General features: G+C 36.7%; 1 protein-coding gene across 3 annotated transcripts; it reads right to left on the bottom strand.

Moving 5' to 3' along the window:
* Window positions 1-187: 187 nt before the first annotated feature.
* On the bottom strand, window positions 188-21,590 carry SLC30A5 (solute carrier family 30 member 5). 3 transcript variants are annotated; one of them, XM_085322443.1, is made up of 17 exons: window positions 21,418-21,590; window positions 21,179-21,301; window positions 20,035-20,101; window positions 18,619-18,704; window positions 17,105-17,192; window positions 15,733-15,820; window positions 14,409-14,485; window positions 13,343-13,513; window positions 12,476-12,764; window positions 11,908-12,116; window positions 9,440-9,597; window positions 8,628-8,757; window positions 7,046-7,265; window positions 5,580-5,806; window positions 4,057-4,185; window positions 3,256-3,409; window positions 188-690 (listed from the first exon to the last, which is right to left on the bottom strand). In XM_085322443.1, exons 1-17 carry the CDS (start codon window positions 21,489-21,491, stop codon window positions 605-607), a joined length of 2,376 nt encoding a protein of 791 aa, XP_085178569.1. In that variant the 5' UTR covers window positions 21,492-21,590; the 3' UTR covers window positions 188-604. The 3 variants fall into 3 exon arrangements, with proteins under 3 accessions (XP_085178569.1, XP_085178570.1, XP_085178571.1); XM_085322444.1 differs by having other exon boundaries at window positions 188-3,409; XM_085322445.1 differs by lacking the exon at window positions 3,256-3,409.
* Between the last annotated feature and the right edge of the window lie 6 nt (window positions 21,591-21,596).

The raw sequence follows: 21,596 nt of genomic DNA, 5'->3' as shown, positions 1-21,596 counted from the left end.
GGCGCGCCCCCGGCCCCGCGCGCACCCCCTCCGCAACTACGCGGGGGCTCCTCGCCGCTGCGACCAAGGGTCCTGCAGAAACAGCTCCCGATCAGAGGCAGAACCCTGAGCTCGCAGGCGGTTCTAAACGCTTTCCTCCGTACGTCCCAAGCAAGGTCTTAATGGAGGAGAGTCACGATGCACTACATAAAACTAAAATTCTTGAAAAATAAATTTATTTTTCTCATCTTATATACACATACTGCTTGCTGCCAAATGTACAACGTTGTAGCTTCATTTTCACAGAGGAAACTGTTTGAAAACAGCAGTGTTTCATTGCAACTGCCTGCACACAGACCACATGACTAGAAGAGGAACTTCCACACTGAAGTAGCTATTGAAATATTTCAAGTGGCCTATACTTGCGCTTTGAAAATCCACCCTTACAGCACAGTTCTGATAGATGGATGGTGTGGGGAAGCCTGAAGCTAGGTAAGGCTTTCTGCAGCTGTCTGCAACACTGTGCACAGCGGTCAGGTAAAACACGAAAAGCCGCTGAACGCTTGCATAGACGGGGGCCAGCACTTCCACGGTAGCAGAGCTGAGCCTCGCCGAGGAAACACCATCACTCAGCGTGCTCCCAGCTACTCCAACTTGTTTTCAGTCCTGTTGCTTGGGGCTCACCATGAAACCACATTTGCTTAGAGAAAGCTGTGACAGGTGTTAAGGCTTTTCAATCAATTTTCAAATTGATTTCAAAAGAAAAATCACTGTGCTTTTTATTTACCTACCAACATTGGGCTAATGCTCAGTTTGGTAACATACTGCCAGCTCTGGTTCAACCACCTTAAACATGAGTGTCAGACAAATACTAACCAAAGCCTTATTTTCTTTCTTTTTCAGACAATAAACTGAAGTAACATTCCTTTTATAAATCAAGTATAATTGTAGCACTGTTATCCAACTGACCTGAGCCTTCTGGAGCTGAGAATGTGAGAAAACTGCTGCAAAAGGCATTAGTTTTCACCACAAATAATTTCATTTTCCCCAGGTCAGCTACCTACACCAACTACATTGTACAAGCTGAATATGCATTAAGATCAGCAGGTSAAGCAATATGCTTTCTAGTTCTCATACTGCTACTGCTGAGATACTCTGCAAGTTCTGCAGTGCCAGGCTGGGAAATGAAGTCCTAAGAAGGGACTTAAAGAGATCCAGATTCAGAATATACAAGTCACCTGAAAGCAATGCAACTTTCAGAAGTTTTTTTGACCACTTTTCTTTTTTTTTTTCTTTTTTTTCAGTCAGTCAGTCCCACACTGCAGAAGTTATTTTAATATAGCACTAGGGGGAAAGAGAATGGAATGAAAAGGTTTTTAACCGATACATGAGAAATTCTGCACTTTGTATAAACAGTCAGATCACAAGAGAAGCAGAATTGCTAAAGGACATTTCAAATTGCATCTCTGTTGAATCTGATCTGACAAGGTAATTCCTGTATCATTCTATGCAGAGCTCCACTAGCATCAGTTCAATTATTTTAGTAAAACAACTCAGGTATCTATCCTGAATAAYGAACAGGAAAACAATAAAACAGAATAAGACTACTGCGATACACGGAATGATGAAAGATGTACTCATTCTTGCTAGCCACTGAATTAATTGCTGAATTACAAAGAACATGCTTAAAGGGTTTCAAACAGGAAGAAGAGATGAGCACAGGAAGACAGATAACAGATATAAGGATAACTACCTCCAGAGACATATGTTGGTTTTGCTCAGTTAACAGGTTTTCCGTAGAGAGAGAGAGAGAGAGATTTGTCTTCTCTGCAAGTATGTAGACTCCAACATGCATAACTTTCTCAAACATTCATTTTCTTTTCAATCAAGAAGTCTCAATTTACAGTCTGCCTCAATAACTTGAGGAGTCCCAGACTGTTTACATAGTTCAGCATTCTAAACCTGCAGTATTTCCTTAGGTACTATACAAGAGTAAAACTAAGTACGTAGATGTGCAGCTGTATTATGATAAAGTTTGAGCTTGCCTTTTTTTTCTTTTTTTTTTTTTAAAAAAAAAAAATCTATCTGTTATCTATCCAGAATGGCAAGTCTCTCTTCTTTTTGCCTAGTTAGTCATTCAGCTGCTTCAGCTGATAGCTAATCTTGGACAAGACAAGCAAAAAAACCTCCAACAAACCAGACAGCATTTTAGTAATGAGCAAGCCACAAACAGTAAAGATTTCATTGTCAGGTCACTCAGCTGCTCTCCAGTTATTCTCCTAGATCTATTAATTTCCAATGTAAAATAGATTTTGGCACAAGTTATAGAAYACTTAATTTTCACAAAAAGTTGTAAATATGAAGTCCATCCAATTAGCTATTCTGCAGGAGAAAAACTTYACCTCTTTAAGACAGACTATCCTGTCATTTATACATTTTTTTAACTGGATGAATGAAAGTGGATGCTCACTGGTGAATTATTTTATGCTTGAAATTATTGTATTTGCAGCTAGTCATACAAAAAGTACAAAATAGTTATTTTACATTTTTTTGACAACATCTGTCCAGGAAACACAAACAAAAACAGTGCAAGGAAAGAAAAGCATCTGCAACTCTTATTTCTCCCCATTACTCACTTAATATGAGTGGTGGATTTTTATCCTTAAAAATTAATTTGAGATAAATTAGAATGGTAACATCCATTTGCTCTGATGCAGTAGAATTGAGTTTAGAAAATGGTTTTATATGCAGATGCAATAAAAACTGTGCGTTTCTATTCCTGTATAACAAAGTCTGCAAAAAACCTTCATATTGGTTAACTTYTACTCCTCATAACAAACATGTAATTTTTTATTCAAAGTGTCTTCAAGCTATATTTGAATGAAAAAGTTTCAGTTGATTCTGTTTCTATTGCAACCTAAACTATTTCCATTTCCATTTCCCATAGCAAAGGAAATTATAATCATGGTGTTCCATACTTAAGAGAAAGCATGGAATGCATCTGTGCTCATCCACAAGTTGCAAGATTTCTGTTTAATAAACACCAGTACAGTATTTAAGATTCTCATTATTTCCACATATTCAGCTTCCTTTATAAAAAGCATCTTGATCTAACTTTAATAAAGATACTATGCTTAAAAAAATTCATATATATAGTACATTTGTTCCTGTACATGTATGTGCAAGTTCTTGTGACATAATACAAATACAGAATCCTACAGCTTCACTGTTAACATCCCCTCTGGTGAACAGTTTCTTATCACATGATGTAAGTACCATCTTTGTAGTATTTCATGGATTCCAATTGCTGAGTCATTGCAAGGACATCCTGAAATCCTGTACTGAGGCCAGACATGTGTTGAAAATAAGCTTCCTTCTCCACTTGAACAGTTAGGTTGTTTACTCCAGCATCTTTAAGAATTGCTGTAACCTGAGCATTACAGTTAGCATGGTTAACATTATATTATACTTTATATATATAGTAATAATTTACAGTATTCTGAGTCTGAAATAWTATAAATTTGAAAAAGCACCATAAAGAGTCAATTTTCTGGAAAGTCARGATAAGCTTCAGAGCTTTGTGACTTCAGCATAAGTGCTAATTCTCATTACCTTGTATAAGAAAATGAACATCTTTTGTGTTTTAAGAAAAAAAAAAAAAAGAAACCCAAGACAGACTGAGCACGTTAACAAGCCTTTAGTAAACCCATGACTAGCATCCAGATCTCTCCACTTTCCATTTATTTCCTGCATTACAGTACCAAACCAATCTACTCTCCCTTTTCTCAGCAGATGTACTGCCACTTTTAGTAGAACYAAAGATGGCAGGGGGATGTGGGTGTATGGGAGGAAGAGAATAAGTGTATTTTTTGTTTTGGCAGAAGCCTCAGCCATCAATTCTTATGTRAATAGTCTCAGGAGAGCAGGCAAGGGTAAGTACAGCATTAGAGACTAGGTCTAAGACATTAACTAATAGCTACAGAAACAAACAGCCACTTCAAAGTTCAGTCTGAGATAGAATTACAGAGTAACAAACGAAGCAGCAGATGACTAGGGTCTAAAACCACGGAACCTYACCTGCTGTACAATCCTCTGCTCCATAACATCTGACATCACTTGTACATGTATTGTACCTGCTACAACACTCGCAGAGTGACACCAGAAATGAGGATCTCTGTAGGATATGACTCCATCTATTTTTTGAATCTGTAAAGAAATTACRTTACCAACATTTACTTTTAAGAACATATTCTAAAACTTCTCTGGGGCATATGGGTATTGCAACAAAATATTGCATAGGGAAGAAGTTGCATAGCAAAGCTTCTTTCCACTTAAATCATAGAAATATGTAGTACTGGAAGGCCACTTTGCTACTTTCAAAAAAAAAAAAATAAAAGGTATATAAAATTAAAAAACCTGTAGAGCGCAATGCTAAATAACATGACAGAAAAATTGATTTAGCATACAGATCACAGTAATATCAATGGACAGATCAGCTAGAAGATTTGTTTGGGCATTTAATCATTTCTAGGRCATCTGTTATCTCAGTAGCCAGAACAAGCAGCTACCTAGTTTAGCTAGGCTTAATTCAGACACGTGTCTTCACCCAWATTTAAGATGCTTTTAAAACTGGTCTTACTGGTTTATGGTAACACCATTTTTTTCAGGCTCTTCTTATTACCTTTYAATGACTTACTCTTCAAATTTTCTCAAAAAGTAGTTTCTTTTTCCTCAGTCTGCAAAATTGCTTTCCGTCTTCTTTTATCAAAAGGTAAAATCAAAAGGTAAATTTTGCTCTGCATTGCACTTTGCCTTCACTACACATCTGTTCTAACCAGTTTCTTCTACTTTCTATTTCTCRTGCAGATAAGGACTCATCTCTCCCCTCTCCCAAATGACATGCAACATCAGAATACTCTTCCTTGCCAGCYCTCATTGATGGCATCCTCTAAGAGCCCATACTAGTTTTCTGACACAGGTAAGTTCTCCCTACTAAGATCTGCAGTGAGATTCTGGGCAGGAACTTCAAATCAGCCAACAGTGAGGACTAAACATTGCTGCAAAGTATATATCCTGGCACAGCAGACAGGAAGAGAAAAGACTAGTTGCTTTAACAAATTCTTTTTCATTTTGCTTTTGCTACTGCATCCACTGTGAGCCAGCATGTCCAGCCAGATATGGGAAAAATATGAAAATCTGCAATTACAAGCCCGAGATATAATCCTGTAGTGAAAAAGGCTTGTCAGCTTTTGGGAATTACTATGAATTACTATGTTACTTAATTTCTTAGCATTAATTAGGTTTCCCACATTTTTATCATACTTGTCTGAAATCATAAGCTATCCATAAAGCAAAGGCAGCATTTGGTGTCAATGAACAAAACCATTTTCAGAAAAGCCTCTCTTCCTCTCCCTCCCCCCAAAGCCTTAAATCAATACAACTCTTAATTCTCTCAAATCTCTGCAAAATAGGTTTTAGATCACATGAGACAAAAAGTTGTCTGAGGCAAAAGTTGCTGTCACACTGAACTACTTAATTATTAAAAACACTTTTAACTTTGTATGTTTATTTATAAAAACACTTAAAACTGTGGTTTTGACCTTTTCCAAAGCTGCATGCAGATCCTTCTCCTGTTCTGGAGGTATCCTCAGCAAAAGTACTTGACAGGCATCTTTCAACAGTGGGATAACACTGAGAAAAATCAATGTAGCAATAAAAAGAGAGCAGAGTGGATCAGCTATCAGCCATCCAAATTGTTGAATAAATATTGTGGATACGATAACACCAACACTGCCAAGAGTGTCTGCTAACACATGTAGAAACACACCTGAAAACAAAACACACTGTGTGATTACGTTGAATGCTGCTGTTTAAAATAAAGTTTAAAATGTATTTTTATGTTCATTAGTGGAAACAGTAGGGTTTATGATACTAACTCTACATGCTCAACCTGGTGCAAAAGTTAACAAAACAATTAGCTTTCTTAATGGTTGACTACAAACCAGTATAAATTACCGTTTTCACTCTATATGCAATGATCTAGTCAGGCATTTGCCAATTAAGCCAAACACGCAAATGCAGGCTTAAATGTTAGTGGGATTTGCAATATTTATCATAATCATTTAACTCCTGATAGAGGGATCAGGAGTTTACTGATGCTTAAAAGGGGATAAAAGATCACTGTAAATCTATTGACCTGCTAATGTTGACAGATATGAATGTATCATTTGGATTTATACTCCAACTCTGCTCCAGTTTTACAAGTAGATTATCAGCTGCTGCCAGGAATAATCCTTTATATTGCTTTAATAGTAGCAGTCTCACTGTACACTCAAAGGACACTGAAAAATAACCTGTATTTGTGAGATTAGTGCTACTTCAGTACCAAGATTTAAAAGAATGTTGAGACAGTAAGAGGATGAACAGACTTTACAAAAATGCAAGACAATATAAGAGTGAACGAAACTATAACTGATGTAAAATAATCAATGAAATATGAGACTACTAGCTAAAACACTTAAGCTCTAAACAGCTTACACAAAACATCTAATTCTTTTATAGATTTTAAAAAATAAGATATTTGATAAATATCTTCTAATTAGTAGGAGAAAAGAATTTCTAATTGCCCTTCTCAGTTAGTTTCTAATTTTAATTTTGAAAAAAAAAATTCATCTTATCTTCTGAACCACAAATAGGAGCATATTCTAGATTGCTGGTCTGCCTTGGTTCTTCTTATCCCTTTCTCCAGTGTTTTCACAACCAGTTGTCACATGACACCTAGAAATACCGTAATATCTTTATAGATAGAGACCTTGCATTTGCATTTCTAGGTGGATCTTAGAAACAAAGACTTCAAGGTTTTTCAGTAAGGTTTATGACAACTGTGGAAAGTTTTTTCTTTATTAGTCCTTAAGAATCACTAACAAGATACCACACAAATCTAAGAAAGCTGTGCAAAGAAGCATTTCAAATAGTGTTTCTTCAAACCAAACTCATTAATGAATAAAGAGTTTGAGAAATTCATGTACATTTATATATTATTTATGATTCAGCAATCTGTACTTGCCTCTCATGTTGGTATTCATGCCTCCTCCAGAAGACCCGTGGGAATGTCCATGTCCATGGTCACTGTGGGAATGCCCATGCCCATGGCTGTGCCCATGCCCGTGGTGAGAATGACTGTGCTCATGCGAGTGACAGCCTCCACGAGAACCTCCATGGGAGTGCGCGTGGCTGAAGGCACAGATACCAACAAGGTTTACTATGAGCCCTCCAACAGAGACCGGCTGCAAGACAGACAAAAAAGAAAAGCCCTTAACTTCACCACATATTCCTAGATACTCAAGTTTATTTTCTAGAACAAGGTAATCGGAGATACTATACAGTTAATTAAGAAAAGCTGTGAAAGCATTTTAGGATCAACAGAAGGATTATTCTAATGTGGATTCCTCATCAGCAAAACTTCCTATACAAGCTTGTTTTGAAGGAATTTTCTTCTCTCAAAAAAAAAAAAAAAAAAAAAAAGAAAATCTGATTCTCCTCCCCAAACCCACCCAGCATTAACCATCAAAATGCAAAACTCAGTATCAACAAACCAGGAGAAGGTAGCAACTTTACTTTTAAGATGCAGTGATTTTATTTATTTCCAGAAAGAAACAAAATTGTTCAGAGGAGCAAAGCAAAGCTTGTAGTTTATCACTCAGAAAGATTAAGAGATTATACAGGAATGCTAGCAAGTACTGCTCTATAACCTGAGTTGCACTTTTTAATTTGTCTGCCCCCCCCCCTCCCCCCCCCCCGCCTTGGAAAGCTGGCCAAATGCAAGAGAATAATCCCAAGTAAAAAAAAGGAGTTAAGGGAATCCAACTTGGGCTATTTTACTTTTCGTTAGATATGCAGACAGAACTCCTGTAGAAGCAGTAAAAAACTCCACAGCCTGAATCTCAAAGGGGAAAAAAAAAACACACACAAAAAACCCCAGTAATGAGAACCAAACAAATACTGAAGAAGGTGGGGGAAGGAGGGAAGAAAATAAGGCCTAGACTCCAGCARTGCATATATCTAGCATTACCTAAATAAAAATCTTTTCCTGTTACTGAAGAGAACAAGACAGCACAAATTCATATATTTTGGGGAGAGAAAACAAGTAAAAGTGTGAAAAATGAAGGACTTGTAGTAGAATTCTGTAATCCAAAGCAATTAGGATGAAGAAAACAAACTGCCCCATTTTGGAGAAAAGGGATGGAGGCCTGAAAAYTTTAGTGGAGAGTCCTGAAGAGGCTGTAGAAGTTAGTAAGTAGCCATGGCTACTGACAGCTTCATAATTGCTAATGCCATGGTAACACCCACAGCATAGCTTAACCTCAAAAATCACCTGGAATTTGTAATTTCAGTTGCAAATAAGTATGAAAAGTTTTTCCAATAATTACACTGACATATATAACTGCAAAAATTAAATGTAATCTTGTACAGAATGATTATTTCCTTTGCATCATTCACTACAGAAAGACTGCCCTCCAAGAAGATTAGAGCTGTAACTTCTTTGGAAAAGAGGTCTCGTAAGTATGCAATCTCTCACTTCATTAAAAAAAGCACATAAACCAACTAKTAAGTGCAAAACAACAATCAAACAGAATGACAAAACTTACCGTTAACATATTTGTATCTATGTCTGGAGGATCTACCAGTCTGGCCACTGATTCCATGAAGACAAAGAAAGCAATTACCATTAGAAAGAGCCCATTAATAAATCCAGAGAGAATTTCTACACGTCCATACCTGAAAGCAAATGTATGTACGTTTCAGAAGTAAGAACAGCTACACTGAACAAATTTTAAAAGTTATAATACATTTAATGCAGCATCACGAACTTTAARATTGGTTTGATTCTCCCTCCCCCACGCCACAGAATCATGCATAACCCTTTCTGGGTTATCCATTTCTGCCCATCAGGTGGCTAGACTGCAACTGTCTATACGCCAATAGTACAAAGCTTTAACAACCTAAGTATTTCAATTAAAAAACATAYATATTAATACACATTGCACATTTAAGGTGTCAAACTACTAGATGTCTATAGAATTTAGCCAATTTTTGAAAACTTCAGTGGAAGCAAAATCTCCGTATCAACATCAACTTTAAATATATATTTGACATGCACACACATATGTATATATAKAGAGAGACAGAATTTCTAAATGATATTAACCATGATAATGTTTTATCTGTAGACCTTAATGCTAATGAAGTCCTAAATTTCAGAACACTTTTTTGGTTGGGGTAAGAGAGCACTGATGTGAGCATGAACAGAATAAATGGAAGAGAAAAGAGAAATAGTTAACAACAAAAAAAAGAAACAAGCATCATTAAAACATCCTGAACATATCTTTATAACGGGACATTTTAAGAAGGAGTAAGTAGAAAACTTTCAGATAGTCCTTAAAAAAATTAATACACATACCCATAGGAAAATATGCGAGTTGCTTTCCATCTTGTCATTAGAGCAGCAAAAAGCCCCATCACTAAAGCAGAACAATCAAAAAGCATGTGAAATCCATCAGAAATAAGACCAAGGCTATTGGTCCACACTCCATAGAAAAGCTCCACAAAAGTGAATGCCTAAAATGAAAAAAGGTTTGAATTTTTTCTCCAAAATTAAATTTTAAGTTAATGTCTTGGTAGYTGCCATGAAGATCTTCCAAAGTGTACTTGCTAGTTTGCAAAGGTAACGTTCAAAGTATTTCTAAAACATTTTCTTCCTCTTCCAAACAAAACTGGTAATATATTCCAAGTCTACAATGAGACATTCAGTGAGACTTTTTTTGAACCACCCCCCCCCCCAAAAGTGCAACCTTCTACAAGCAAAGACTGAATTTTTATTTAGGATTGTAAATAGCACTGCGCAGCATAAGTTTTAAGCATTCCATTACTAAACAGTTGTAGAGAACCGAAGCAGAAAACCACTGTACACTGAAGAATTAGTGATCCATGTAACAGTTAACCTGAGCAGGCACAGGCCTGCACCGTGCTCTGCTGCACGTACAGTTTAGCCTTCAGGCCTAAACTTTGGATAACCACAGGATAAACCTAGCCAGCTATTTGTAACAAAGGAGCTTGCAGGCAGCTCCCACTAGGCACTAGCGATTACACCACCTGGGTATCCTTGCCTTTATCTAAAAGCACAGCAACAATTTCTCATGGGAACAGTCCTTCCGTTTGACAGCAGAAATAATGAATAGAATTGTTTTCTATCAAGAAAACGCTACAAGGGCTTAAAAGACCAAAATGGGATATCCTGTCAATAACTAGATCTGCATGGCATGCTGCGCCCTGACTGATGCTTTACAACTGAGGGTTCCCAGCATTTGAAGGGACACAAGATTATCCATACTAATCCTCTTTTTCCTTACAGTGTTAGGTCTAATAAATGTCATTTTATGAGATTCTTACAGAATCCGAGTGCCCTTCTTACAGCGATAAGAACAAACCAGCACCTCCCGGTGCAAAGCAGCAACAAACAACTCTGACTAGATCTACTACTAGCAATGCTGTCTATAAATCTGTTTTACTTACACTGTCTACAGAAACAATTAATCAGGAAAGGCAAAACTTGTGCAACAATTGTAGCTATTAGGAAGCCTGGAATTCATCACTTAAAGGCTCATTTTGTAAAAGCCACTGTAAATCACTAAATGATGAAAAAGATCCAGTTGACCTATATAAAAAAAAAAAATCTCATCTTTAGGGATTAGATTTTATCTCCTAYAAAAAAACACAGTTTTTCATGACTTTTAGGTATATCCTTCCAACTTTTAAATATCTAAAAGAAGGTTGTTCTTCATTTGTTAGACTAGCCTAAGCACTATAGGGAAATGTAATACCAGATTATCAGGAGAGATAAAATATTAAATAATATCTCACAGCATACAGGCTGAAATAACTAGTAATTTAGAAATGCTAATAAATGACCAAATTAATTGCTGTCAATAATTTATTCATCTAGTTTATTTGAACAGGAAAGTTCAGTATTGTCTTATCTAATAATGATTTTGGAGTCTGCAAAGAAACAAGCATTGTTCATAGCAAATCCAAATATTATATCTAAATGAATATCAACTCTGCTATGGATCATGAATCAGGACAGAAGGCTTCAGAAAATCATTTTATTAATATGCAGTTAAAGTTATTTCCAGTTACGACTTTTTAACAGCTTGTTCTGGTAAGAAAATCTTCACTGATTAGTCAACAGTTTAAATCTTACAAATTAGTTTTGAGAAGGGTATGCAAGGGAACATCTTTAATATGTATTTCTTCCTATGTATTTTAACTCTTCTTTATTAATTGACCTGCCTACGAAGTTAAACTTTCCTTTCTTTTTTCCTATATTTAATTTGCTATTAATTCCTATAATTTCTATAATTCCTCAAGTTACAGCAGACACTGCAAGCCCCCCCCCCATTTTCTTGGAAAATTGCTATAAAATCTTATCAATTGTGCTTATTACATGACCTTTTTCCTATTCTGGAAAGGAAGAGAGGAGTTAGAAATAACAGGCTATTCTAGAAATTACATTACTCAATTCCACTGTACTGTTTTGTTATCCCCATCCTTGAAGGCCTCACTAGTTTCAGGTTATCTTCTGATAACATTGAGATATCTCAATCTTGAGTGAGATCCTACTGTTCTAATCATTATATCACTATTTACTTACTGGTACAATAGTTATACATAAAACCAGTACCCCATTGTGACACAAATCAGTCAGCCCTGTCGCTTAGAGTAAGACGGGCATAAGAATCTATTTTAAGATTCCATTTAATGAGACTACTGTATCAAGGGTCACTTAAAAAACAAACAAAAATGGGAACCTTTAGAGCAACTCTTCTTACTGTACTGTGTGATTAAGTTTGGAAGAAAGCATGCACTTACCAGATTTAGGCACAAGAAATAGAAGATCTGTCTCGAATCGTGTTCCTCAAGGATTTGTTTCAGTGACTCTTTAATAAACCGGGGTAATGACTGAGAGCTCTGCTGCAATGCATCACCCATGAAGTTATACAGAGGAGTGCCTTCAGGAGAATAGCCAATAAGGGTGCCTTTCTGCCCTTTCCTGGAGGGGGAGGACAGGATATTGGCAGCTGCAAGGAAACGTATTGAAGTTTTTGTTGCTGTTTCTAAGCTTCACAGCAATTTTATAAGGCAAATGTCCAAAGATTACGTGTAGTATTAAGGAAGCAAAGTGATTACCAACTTCATCTTGAGGTTTAACATTAGATTTTACTGCTATGTTAGATTAGACCATCACTTCTAAAGAGAAACAGATCTATTATATTCCTTTCTGTAGGCAGTAAAGCAGAACAAAATTGCATGCCCATTTATTCAAAGAAACCACAAAAGCTCATTCAAAAGAATTTTGGCCAGAGCCATTTTCAGAATGGGTTCTGAGTAACACAAATATATTTAACAGATTTATTAAAAGATAAATAAGAATACGTACATAAAATGAAGAAAACAGCACTCACTACCACTCCTCCAGAAAGGACATGCTCTGTGCTTTCATGGTGTGATGGCTTGTTCATAGCTCGAAGCTGGTCTGTTATTGGATGTGTCCAGAAGTTGCCAAAAAGCAGTGCACTAATGAAAATGAGAAAGGATCCATATCGAGCACACTTGGAAGCTTCCATCTTGACAGAGCATATGGACTCCACATAGAAATCCAAGATCACAACAAAAAAGATGACTGTTATGAAAGGCATGATGAGAGAAGACCAGGACTCCACTTTACTCTGCAACAAAAAGTATGTTTCAGACAGGATTGTTCACTATTAGATCAGCTGTATATGCAGCATTGTATCTAGTGCGCTTTCTTAATAAATAATTTCAACAGCGCATCAATATAAATACTTCTATCAGAAAATTAATATTCAGACTATAGAAAGATACATATAACAAAGGATGATTACAGCAGCTTATTTAAAATACTTTCATAGGCTTAAAAGAAATATCATATTTGCATTGGTTTACTCTCCCTAAACAGGGAGGTACAATGAGCATATCTTTAAACTACAATATATTCTCTTCAGGAAAAAAGGGCCCCGCATTTATATAGTCATTAATCCTTGTACAATCTTAGCAAAAGAATCCAGAAGATAATAACTGAAGCTAGAAAGAGGAAATAAAGTTATCATGCAGAGACACACATCAAATACAGAAAACTATTTAAAACACAGATCTTATTAGAAAATCAAAGATTAAACACCTTCAAGATTACCAAAGCTGTCAAGAAAAGATTTAACTTGCTCTTCACAAGCTGAAGCATTAGAGAAAATGAGTTATGTTTGCTAACATGTACTTGCAGTATTACCTCTGTTGTCAGAGAGAGGACGATGACCCATGGGCACAACAGAAGGACAGAAACAAGGTGAGATAAAGCTTGTAGACGCTTGGCTCCACCTACATCTACAGAGAGCTTTCGGGAAGCCATGTGAAAACCAACCTTGCAGCACAATGCTAGCACCAGAAGCAGCACTCCTCCCTGGAAACAGAAAGGGATTCTATTAGCATTTCTTATGAGCTGAATACCACACTCCAAAACCCCCCAGTACTTACATTAAAAAATATTTGCTTTCCTTATCAACAAAAAGCAAAGCATTAAAAGTCTATGTTAAGCTCAAAAATGTCACATCACTTCAGCCTTTTTCTAATACTTTCACAATCTTTTAATTTGCTTACTTTTATTCGTACCCTCACAATATTTTCTTTCAAAATTGTTCCATAAATGAATCACAAGACACTCCATACACAGAAACAGTCTCCTATCATATCTCATCTGTTCTGTGTATAGTTAACCACTCTCTCACTCAAATTTCTAATTCATTTGCACATTGAAACTCTCTCAGCTGCTACAGATGTTCAGTTCCCTTCCCCCTGTTTCAGTTCTCAATACATTCACTTCAGCAACAAGACTAACCTAACAGACAAACTCAATCACCCAGGTCAGTCCCACATAGTAAGATTCCGTTACACAGTTACTCATCCCATCAAATATAATAGGCTTATACTATTGAGACACAGAAGTATCAGAATCTTTCTTTCTCTTCAAATACAGCCCCCTAATGTAAATTAAATACTGGAGAAGAATAAAGAAGCAGCTACATTTTATACTGTATGGTTTGGCTTGCAGCACCTTTCAGTTTGCTAGTTTGTGTTGAGCTGAAATTGAACTGGCTGTTATTCAAAGACATTAGGAAAAAAAAAATCAGTGCTGGGTCTGTTCCAGTTGGGCAGCAGGGTGGAGGCTGGGGCATGTATATTGGATTTTCTTGCTGTTCTTGTTTCAGGCTTGGCTTAACTCCCCACTCTGAGCTGGTGAAATTCCCGCCAATAAAACTTAGATGTATCAGCCAACTAAAAACCAGGAAGCTATTTACCTTGTGATCTGCAACGCCCAGGAAAGCAATGATTGTATACAGAACATGGGTAAGAGCACTGTCATGGTGCCCTTCAGCTAAGTAAAATAAATTAAGGAAGATTTTTATTTTTATTTTTTTAAACCAAAGAGCTGATAGAGGTAACAGAAGACCACAGAAAGCGGAAGAAGGCAAACTGAACTTTAAAGTTTGGTAGATTCCTAAAGTTCAGAAAGGAAGCAAGAATTTCCACAAAAGAGAAACAGTTAAAAGTACTTGTATTTAAAAAAAATAAGGCAGAGTGCATAGAAGCAGTTATGATATGTAGCTTATTTTAATTCAGACAACTAGACATAGAATAAACTCAACAGCATTAAAAGCTAGATTTCCAATAAAAACACTGTAACAGTGAAGTGTCTAAAATCTGAGTATAAACATTTAAACTTTAGAAAGTTAGATCAATTGACAAGCACAATCCAGCAAATACTGAAGTAACAATAGCTTTTCAGAAATCAATTAGAAGGCACTTTAACAATGAATTTACTCACTGAAAACTCCACTGATTAATCAAAGTTATTTCTGAATATACCATCTGCATCTGTAATTCCATGATTTTTTTCATCCTTGAGAAAGTTTACCTTCACCTTGCTATCAGCTATGGGCTTTGTTGTTACTGTCCATCCTTCAATGCACCACTTTTTTCCAATACACTTAATTAGGATGAGAAGACCGTTTGGAAACTTCTGAACAATTTCCAGTTTACTCAACGGCTTTGGCAGCACATTTGTCAGCTTCTATTTGCAGCTTAGACTCCATTGTTGCAGGCTATTTCACATCACTTTTCAACCTAGCAGCTGAATTGAGAAAGCTACCGTAATAGTGAGAGTACAAAACTATCCTTCTGGATATACCAAAAAGATTGCCAGCTACACCAGCCAACCATTTACTGAAGGCATTTAGACAATAGCCAACATTTCTAGAATTTTCCAAGAGGAAAGCTAATCAAGAAATCTTCTAGCAATTCTAAATGGTCTGATATGAGCAAATAGGAGACATCCCTATAACTACAATTTACCTTAGAACATAGTTATAGATTTTATCACCAAAGTAACCAATGCCATTCAATTGACTATAAATACCAGCATTTGCAGCGTAAGATTTTACTTTTACATCTAAAAATGGTCTTGCAAATGAGGATTCCTACAAATGAAAATATACACACTTAATTCAGTGCATTCAACTTAGCATTCTGTTCTCCCTGCTCCTATACACATAAACACAATGTTTTTGATAGATGTTGTCTGTTAAGATTTTTATTCTCCGCGCACATAAAGAGAAAGGATACGATGTTCTGCTATTTTAGCCATGAGATCATCATTATCAAAAAGCAACAAGCAGATGACAGCTATGATGAAAAACATAGCACCTCTTGTCTGGAAAAAAACAAAACATTTTTTATGACACACTGTAATTGATAAATGTTAAACATTCCAGGAAGAGAGTTCTCTATTTCCTGATCAATGTAAGCATATTTTGGTGGAGTAAGAGAAACAGAAAGAAATAACATTTCTTGAGAAAGTAACCATGACAATATAATTTTATACTAATTTAGGTTTTCAGATTTGCCAGGTAAGTTCGGGCAAATCCCCATTCCCTTTTTTGGCCTTAATACACATGCAGCTTAGCTACCAAGTGTAAGCTTCTAAGATAAAGATTCACAAAAAACCTCTGCAAAGCTCTACATTTATCATTTGAGTATCTATTTGGAGAAAGTTTTTCCTCTAGATAGTTTTATGTTGAAGGTCCTGAACATTTAAAACTTGTTGGCAGTGTCAGAAAGAGCAGAGGGGAGTGCCATTCACTCCATCCTAAGCCCAGTTTCCAAGTGGTTAAGGCATTCCAACAGAAGTTACAACACAGATTTTGAAAGAGTCTGAGGCAGCACCAAAGGCAGACTGCCTCTTACATAGCAATAACCTAGTCTCTAATATATGATATCATAAGGTAGTTTCCTTCAATTATTACTATTCTTGAATGAAAGTGGTCCTGACTGCTAGGTGCTGGGATAAGCTCATTACCTTTAGGGCTCATTAAGCAGAATTAGAGAATACCCATGAAATTGAACATATAATGGGACTCAGGCAAAGGATGTCTCACGTATAGATCTCTGATTAAGTGCAAGATTGAGGCCAAGAATTCAGCAAATACAGGCTCATGCAGAACTTAATCAAGAGAACTCCTTGGCAGAAAAAAGCGTATGTATGTGGAAAGTTAGAGAATACTGAGGAGTCCAGGCAAGAATCTGAAGCCTTTATTCCTGGACTTCAGTGTCTCAAGGCCAAGACCACTTCAGGTACATACGTTCTTTTGTCATTTTAACCCAAAATCCCTAGACAAAAAAAAAAGCTGAAGTGAAAAATCACATTCCAGGTGTTTTTCTGCCTACAAACAAACAAAAGAACTTTTCACATGTCTGTCATGAATATTCAACAACTTCACCCACTCTTTCTCCCTCAATGCATGCCATCTTTTTAATTTCAACTAATACATCTTATAATGGCACCCCTACCAAAACTAAAAATTGCAAGTGTTTTTTTGTGTTTTTTTTTCCTTTAAACAAATGTAGGTCTGAAATACTCTTTGCTCTAGGTAAAGAAGGGATATTTGCACTTCTAGCACACAAGAACTTTTACTTTTGTCAGAATATATTCAAATACCTTTGCTGGTCCTCCATCTGAGCTTGTGAACAGAACACTAAGGAGTGATAGCACAACCACATCACTGTGCTCAAATAGCAACAACGTCCTAGACAAAAAAGAAAAAAAAGAAGATAGACATAAGCACTTAGCCCATTTACAAGGGGATTGTTKCATGAGCTTGATATATACTATTTCAGCTAAAACTCAGTGAAATGGAAGTCAGAGATTTAACCTGCATTTTCTATAGGAAGTTTAAAAACTTTGAAAGGATAACTCTAAAAAAATCAAAGCCTTCACCAGAAATGTATCTAGCTGGTGACAGCTAAACATGTCATAAAACATAGCTCAAGTAACATATTACAATTATTCATTTAWAGATTACTTCAAATTGTAATCTTTTTTTAGTGCAACAAGATACTTGCTCAAAGTGAAACTAATATTCCCATAACCATATTGTACGTAAACTACTGTTTCTACTTTCTAGCCMCCGAAAAAAGAAGTCCTGCTCCGCTATATTACATAATGCTTATTGAGGTATTAATGATCCAGTAGTTTATATATCCCTAGAGCCTCTTAATGGCTGAAATTGAGAATTTCTGACTTGTATGCTGTCTCCTTCAGGTAGCAGAGATCAACTGACAAGCTGTATTGACAGCTTTCCAGAGCAGAACACAAAAGTAACAGTCTCTCTCAGGTTTACCAAATGCTTCTGCTGTTCTCTTCAGTATAGCAATGCAGTCTACCAGTGACCATATTAGTGGTTTTGTTTGTAAGACTGTCAGCAATCAGAAAGACACTACAGTACTTCCTTAAGAAATCTTCTTATACTTAGGTATACCTTCTCCTGTGCAAAAGATGAAGTTTCAATTTGATAAATGCACAATTTAAGGCTCTACTTTCACTCCCACTTTTCTAAACTGTTAACCATCATTTTGGTAGTCTAACTTTTTCTTTTTTTTTTACTGTTATGATGAAATTCAACAGTACTGCTAAGGAATACCACAAGTAATTATACGCACTAATGCTGCCAAATTGCAACATAGCACAGACATAAGATCAGAGACTAAAACAGAGCTTTGCAACAAATGGGGAAAGGAATTCTAGTCACCTGACACAGTAATGCAAACTGCTATTGCTAGCTGCCAAGCCATGGATTTCAAACAGTTAAGTAAACAAATGTGATTATACAGATGAGACTAGGGAAACAAAGAAAACCACAGTCAGCACAATAGGCAGTAATCTTACTGTGTCTGTCACATCAATAATTTAAGCACTATCAAGAATGTCACTGGCATCTTGTCAAACAAATGATAAAGAGAATTAAGAGACATTTCTACATAGCTCTTTCCAAGCACAACAGAATTTACAGAAAAAAACAGAAAAATCATTTAAAAATTCAAAAAAAAAAAAATCAAGCAAGTGGCTGGCATCATGGGCTAACAAATACAAAATGAAAAACAACAGCCAACACAGGGAAAAGTCACAAAAATTAGCTTAAAAGGGTAAAAACATTATTTACTGTACATATTTACCTCAGTGGTCCACAAAGAGTAAGGCCAAAAAACCACAAGAGTGAAATGATACATCCCACAACAGCATGCTTAAAAATTTTGATCCACTACAAGAGAAAGATATTTCATTAACATTTTCTCCAGCTTCAAATTAAACTCCATTGTTAACAATCTTTTAGCACAGTGGCTCCAGAACTAGGGAGGAAAACATGCCCCTCAAAGTCTGCAAAATGTAGAGTATGATTACTTCCTTCTTGCCTACTTTGCCAAGCAGTTTGTTTGGACAAAATAAAAATTGGGTTTTCTACTTCCTTCCTACTATGTTCTATAGTACAGTTTGAGAGCTCTTCAAAAAACCAAACAATCCCCAGTCTTATAGACACAGGCTGAAGAACTGTGAGCATTTACCTGTCAAAAATTGTTGATCTTGTAATATATTGTATATATCTGATATACGAACACAATGCTAACTAAAACATCCAAGATAAAGAGACTAAGACCTTAAATCTATCAATATTTATGCATGTGTTTGATTCTTTCTTCAGAAAGTAGTACATAATTCAACTGGGACTATTCTAACATGGTAAACTTAAAACACAAGCTTTAAAACAATTTGGTTTTAGAAATATATTGAAGATGATAAAGCACCTACAACAAATACCTTATCTTCAAAATCTAGAATCTAGCAAAATGGAAAACGTGAACAGACATATTTTTCCGAATGCAAATCAGATGTGATTTATTTCTAGTCACACTTTAAAATTCTGCCAAAACATTAATCATAAAAGCAGCTACATTTGGATTATTTCTGAAGCTACTCTTCAAGTTTCTCTACTTAGCATATACTGGTAAGAGCAAACATTGTGCACGTATAAAGTTTTTGCACACACAATTGCATATAAACAAGATGAATAGAGAACAGGTGAAAGAAGGAAAAGTTTATTTCTTTCAAATAGCAGAGTCCAATTCAACCAACTCTGACTTCTCTGCAGACTGGAAATTCAAMAAAAGTCTGAAGAGCAATTAGGCTCAACCTTCAACACAATGCAGCATGCAAAAAACCACTCTTATGAAGGAGGCAGAATTGGAGCACTTCTGCATTCTGACAGTCCAGAATCTGCCATTTTGGAATTGTCAAAGTCAGCTAAACAGACAGAAAAAAATTCTTAAAAATTCTGTTCTCAAAGCAGATGCTTGTGCGGAATCAGAGACCAACCTTTTCACCATACTTTCAACTATTTGCATGACAGCTGACAAATCTAAAAATGCAGATCATTTTTTACAGCACAGTTAAACACTTAATCCATCTGGAAAATGTGGCTGCAATTTTCATAACTCTCTTCCCACTTTCTGAGCAATTTCTGGTAAGAGTCATGTTTCAAAAATATCTACAAAGACGTGAATTACTATTACTATTCACCATATATGTCAACTCACCTGACGCTTGGTCACCGCTTTTCCAGAAGAAAATGGTTTTTGAAACAAAACCATAAAAAATGCAGACCTGTTAAAAGGAGAACATTTTCTCTATTAGCATATTAGCAAACAGCTTTTTATTCAGACCAGCTCTAAAGAGCTAAGTCCCTCCCTTCTCACATCATACTCAGTTTATAGAACAGCTACCTCTACATTTTCTACAAAGACAATATTTGTATTCTCTCTACTGCTTCACTTCTATCAGGTATGAATAAAGAAGTTCATGCAGGTGTGTTTCAGTTCTGGTCAATTTTACGCATAAATTCTTCAGAGAAGAGCTAATGAGAAGTTTTTCCATGATTTACAAAGACCAAAATAACTGATTTCCTCAGAGAAAAGTTTTGAGGAGAAATAGAGTTACAATAATAATACYGTATTTTTATTAGCAAAGTACATATATCCAAAAGCTTCTCCGTATACGGAACATCGAATACTGCATCTTGTTAGAAATGGTAAAAAAAAGAATACGCTCCTTTCTCAACTGTGATCAAGAACAAGTGAAGGGGAGAGAAGCTAAGGTGTTTGGGAACACTCAAATGAGAAGCTCAAATTTAAATAATTTAAATAATTAATGAATTTAAATAATAGGTAAGAGTGTGAAAGACAACTCAGCCAAGTTTATTACASAAATGCTCTTCCAAAACATATCAGCTGAACATGAAGCAAGATTATGCCTGCCTGCTGGCAAAGGCTGATGCTGTAACACTTGCTATTAGTTTCTACACCTTAGTTCCCAATCAGGGAAAAATGGCAGTTGAAGCACACAGGAACTACAGAAATGTAAATGACAGAGAAGAAAACTTGTCTTCTATACTTTTTATAAGAAAATTTGGAAGCAATTGAGTTTCCTATGCTCAGGACTGCCACAGCATCATTCATTTTAAAGTAGTACAGACTCTGAAGTTTCTGAAGTTACAGCGAGCACACTTAAGAAGCAAAAACACTATAATCAGAATATTACTGGATCCACTACCATGCCTTTTCCTCCTCAATTAATCTGAATAACACAGAATACAAAGCATAAGCCTGACATGGACAAAAAAAATCACACAGAAAAAACATGCTGGAACCAGCGTATACCAGGCTGGGCTGTAAGCACACTCACCCCAGCTTTACTACGAAGATAAACTGTACAAGGTGGACCACTTTCAGAAGGTCATAGGATTCAAACAGCCCCAAGGCCTTCAGGAACTTGGTGAAGCACAGCAACACAATATACCGGGTCAGCCTGCAGGAGGGAAGACGACAGCCGCCCTGAGCCGCCCTGCCCGCCCCGCCGCCGGCAGGCGCCGCTGGGGGCGGCAGACATCCAACCCCCCTCCCCCCCGCCGCCGCGGCCGTTACCGGGCGCTGGGCACATCCACGGGCCCCAGCACGCCGCCGGCGGCCAAGGCCTGGCCGCTGTACTTCTCCTCCATGCCGGGGCGGCGGGCCCTGGCGCGGGGGGACCCTCAGGAGCCGCCTCGCCCGCCGCGGGGCCGCCTCATGCTCCTCCGCCAGGCCGGCAAGGGGCTGGGGGGAAG

Source organism: Rhea americana, unplaced genomic scaffold (genome assembly GCF_003343005.1).
Source record: "Rhea americana isolate MKP2758 unplaced genomic scaffold, rheAme1 scaffold_77, whole genome shotgun sequence".
NCBI classification, from domain to species: Eukaryota; Metazoa; Chordata; class Aves; order Rheiformes; family Rheidae; genus Rhea; species Rhea americana.
This window is presented reverse-complemented; position numbering and strand designations above follow the sequence as displayed.

Coding starts and splice junctions, on each gene's coding strand:
- SLC30A5 (XM_085322443.1), bottom strand. CDS start 21,491: ATGGAGGAGAAGTACAGCGGCCAGGCCTTGGCCGCCGGCGGCGTGCTG. Junction 17,193..18,618: donor ACTCTTTGTGGACCACTGAG/GTAAATATGTAC, acceptor TTTTTTGTCTAG/GACGTTGTTGCTATTTGAGC. Junction 691..3,255: donor CATGAAATACTACAAAGATG/GTACTTACATCA, acceptor CACCTGTCACAG/CTTTCTCTAAGCAAATGTGG.